At 67.3% G+C, this 3,516-nt stretch overlaps 2 protein-coding genes across 2 annotated transcripts; both read right to left on the bottom strand.

The window, feature by feature from the left end:
- On the bottom strand, positions 1–1,460 carry OT_ostta02g04580 (WW domain; the record flags this gene model as incomplete). Its single annotated transcript, XM_022985170.1, has 1 exon — positions 1–1,460. A coding segment is annotated over one exon (1,460 nt), but the record flags the coding sequence as incomplete, so codon positions are not given.
- Positions 1,461–1,771: 311 nt separating this feature from the next.
- OT_ostta02g04570 (Glycoside hydrolase, catalytic domain) lies at positions 1,772–3,436 on the bottom strand (the record flags this gene model as incomplete). Its single annotated transcript, XM_022985169.1, has 1 exon — positions 1,772–3,436. The coding sequence occupies one exon, from the start codon at positions 3,434–3,436 to the stop codon at positions 1,772–1,774; it is 1,665 nt and encodes a 554-aa protein (XP_022840850.1).
- Between the last annotated feature and the right edge of the window lie 80 nt (positions 3,437–3,516).

Genomic DNA, 3,516 nt, shown 5'->3' with positions numbered 1-3,516 from the left:
TCGGCGGCGTTCGCGCGACGCGGCGCCGCGCCGGCGTCCGAGGCGTCCGTGGCGGCGGGACCACGGTCGACGTTGATATTTTCCCTCTCGCGCGGTCGCGCCGAGACGCCCGCGCCGTCTTTGTCGTCGTCTTTGTCGTCGTCTTTGTCGTCGTCGCGGTACGAACCGCCGAGGTATCCGCTTCGCCTCGGATTCCAGAGCGTCGCCGCGTCGTGGCCGCTGTCGACTTTAATCAGCGTCGTCCGCTTGGTGTAATGCCCATCCACGGGGGCGATGAGACGCGGCGCGAGACCGCTCTCGCGCGCCTCCGCGCTTTCGTTGAACGCCAATCGCGCCGAGACGCGCTTCTCCGCCTCCTCCGCGCGCGTCTTTTCAAACGCGAAATCCGAGGAAATCTCCGGAAGTTCCTCTACATTGAGCCGCCGCACGCCGACAATTTTTCCCTTCTTTTTGTACTCGGCGACTTTCGCGTTCGCGCGCGTCTGCGCGTACGCAAAGTCCTCCTCTTCCTCCATTTTCTCGTACACGCGCGTCAACAAATCATCCAAAAACGCCTTGGCCGCGTTGCGCGGCCGCATGTCCTCCGGCGTCGCCATGTCCACCGCCGACGTGAACCGGTCGAGGTCATCGATCGCCGCGTGCGCGTCCGCGTGCGCGTCGTCCCCGCGCTCGCTCCCCTCGTTGTTATCGACCGAGTACGTATCCGCGTCGGGATCCCAAAACTGATCGCGCGCGCCGTACACGCCTTCGAAACCGTCGGGTCTCTCCGGCACCGCCGCGACCGGGGGCTGTTTCTCCATCCACTTCATCTCAACGAGCATCATCTTTTGCAGTTTGGCCTCGATGTACTCCTCGCGCGTGATCTCTCGCCTCGGCGCCTCCGCCGCGACGGGCGCCGCGACGGGCGCCGTCGCCGCGACGACGGCGCCGAGACCCGCGAACTGCAGCAACTCCGCGCCGTCCCCGTCCGGATGCTCCCACGACGTCTCACCCGTATCGTGATTAAAGTAATAATACGCATCTCTGTCCTCGTCCCGGTATCGCGTGTACTTGTGCCCCGTCGACGCGCTCACGAACTTTTCCTCCTCGCCGCCGTCGTCCGAATCCGCGCGCGCGTCGTCGTCCCATCCCCGCGGTCTCGGCGCCGACGCGCCGTTTTCATCCATATCCGATTCCTTTGCGAACTCATCGACGACCCGTCGTTCGAGCATCCACGTCTCGCGTCGTTTCTCCTCTCGCGTGTTCGTCTTCGCGTCGTAATAATGTCTCCGTCCCGAGCGCGCGTCCTCGCGCATGACCCACAGCGTGCCCGTCTCCGCGCATCGAAACTCCGCGACGATTTCGTAATCGTCGTCTTCACCGAGCATGCGCAGCAGTCTGCTCGACGTCGCGGACGCCACGGAGCGCGCGGGCGAGGCGTCGGTGGTCGTCGTCGTCTCCATCCTCTCCACGCCATCCATCGCGCGTGACGCCCGCACGGGACGTCCCGTCGATCGCACGCGGGCGCGGGCGTCGCGCGCGACGGTCGAGGTCCCGCGCGCGCGTGCAGAGCGCGTCGAGCGCGCGTGCAGAGCGCGTCGCGCGGCACTGTGTGACGCGATTGGATTCGAATGCGCGATTCAATGATCGCGTCCCGTCCCTCGCGCGCGTCGCCAGCGCCGCGCGCGATGGCGCCGAGACCTCGGTCGACGCCGTCGCGATCGCGCGTTCTCGGGACGATGGCGGCGGCGGCGTGTGATGGTGATACAACATTATCGACGCGCGGGCGGCGTCAGAGCTCTGACATGCGTCGCACAAAGTTTGAAAAGCGCGTAAAGTTGGCGGGTTCGAAGAGGGCGTCGCACGCGCGCAGGTAGGTGAAGGCGCCGAGGACGCGTTCGCGGACGCCGCGGTTCGATTCGAACGACGCGCGCGAGCCCGGCGCGGTGGTCTCATCGCTCGACGCCGAGCGAAGCGATCCATTTTCCTCGTTCGCGGTCGCGTCTTCACTCGCCGTCGTCGCCGCCATCGTCGCCGCGCCGTGTCGCTCGTACGCGCGCAAAATCTGGGCGTACGCGTCGGCGTCGAAACGCGCGAGCGCGTTCTCGGTGTTCACCCGCACCCCGCGCTCGGCGGCGCATCGGACGACTTCTTCGAACAGTCCCTCGGGCGAGCACATGTACGCGTCGTCGTGCTCGACGTCGCGCATCTCGGCGCACGTAAACGTGAGCTCGACGTTGAAGCGCGCGCACAAATCAATCACGCTCGAGTACCCCGCGGGCTCGCACCCGCACAGGACGTCCGCGGTCGATCTCGAGCTCGGCCTGGCGTTGTAGTACCCCGCCGCGCACTCCGCCGCGCGGCTCGGATGGTCGTGCCACCAGTGCACGCCGGCGCACTTGATGCCGAGCGTCGCGTCGACGCCTCGAAACTCCCGCGCGGCGTGCTCCAAGACGCGTTCGCCGTGCGCGACGAGCTCGCGGTGATACCACGACAGGAAAAACTTTCCGTGCGGCGTGTCCCACGACCCCGTGCCGTCGGTGGCGAAAAAGTTTCGCGTCGCGCACTCGGGGGCGAGGGAAAAACTCGCACTCGTCAGGCTCGAGTCGGATTCCACGTGCGGCATCGCGTGTCGTCTCTTCGCCTCGGGCTCGTCGTCGCTCGCGCTCGTCTCGCGCAAAGGCGGAATCGGTCGTCCCTCGGGATCGCACGCGTAGTCCGGTCCGTTCGGAGGCGGATGCCGTCCCCACTCGGGCTTCCCGAACGCCGCCGCCTCGTACGCGAGCGACGCCCGCGCGCGCTCGTCGTAACACTGAAACTCGCCGACGCCCGGGAAGCGCCATCCCGAGGACGCCCTGTACGACGGATATCGCAGCTCCCCGCACGGCCCGAGTCCGATGATGACTTGCGTGATCGTCGGCCCATCCTCTCCCGCGTCGACGCGCATGAAGCGCTCGAACGCGTCCCTGAACGCGCGCATGAAATCTCGGTAACACTCGAGCGGCGTTCTATCGCCTCGCCGCGCGTCCCGCGTCTCGTCCCCCCACAACGACAAGCACTCCTCCGTGACCGATCCTCGACGGTCGGCATACATGTTCTCCCTCGCCTCCACCCCCCGCGCCCAATGCGGGAGCGCGATCTCGCACGCACCGTCCCCGACGTTGCTCCCGCACGCGTGAAACGCCAAGACGACGTCCACGCGCAACGCCCGGGCGCGACACATCTCCAGCAATCGCCGATACCCCTCCCACGCGTACCGTCTCGGCGCCGCACCCTCGACGATCCCCCACCAACAATCCACCATGACGCCCTCGACCCCAGACGCTTTCAGCGCGTCCAGCGTCGCCGCCGTCCGCGTCGCGTCCCGCGGCGCGTCGCCGCGCGTCTCGACGCAATCCAACGGAAGCATCACCCGCGTCCGCACCCCTCGTCGCCCGGCATCGACGCCTCCCGTCATCGCGCACGCGTGTCCCCGAACCCGTCGCGCGTCCCGTCGTTCGTCGACCCGTCCGTCGACGCGGTCGTTCGATCGATGGG

This window comes from Ostreococcus tauri (genome assembly GCF_000214015.3).
Source record: "Ostreococcus tauri WGS project CAID00000000 data, contig chromosome 02, whole genome shotgun sequence".
Lineage (NCBI taxonomy): Eukaryota > Viridiplantae > Chlorophyta > Mamiellophyceae > Mamiellales > Bathycoccaceae > Ostreococcus > Ostreococcus tauri.
Note: the sequence above shows the minus strand (reverse complement) of the source record. Positions and strands in the feature narration are given on the sequence as shown.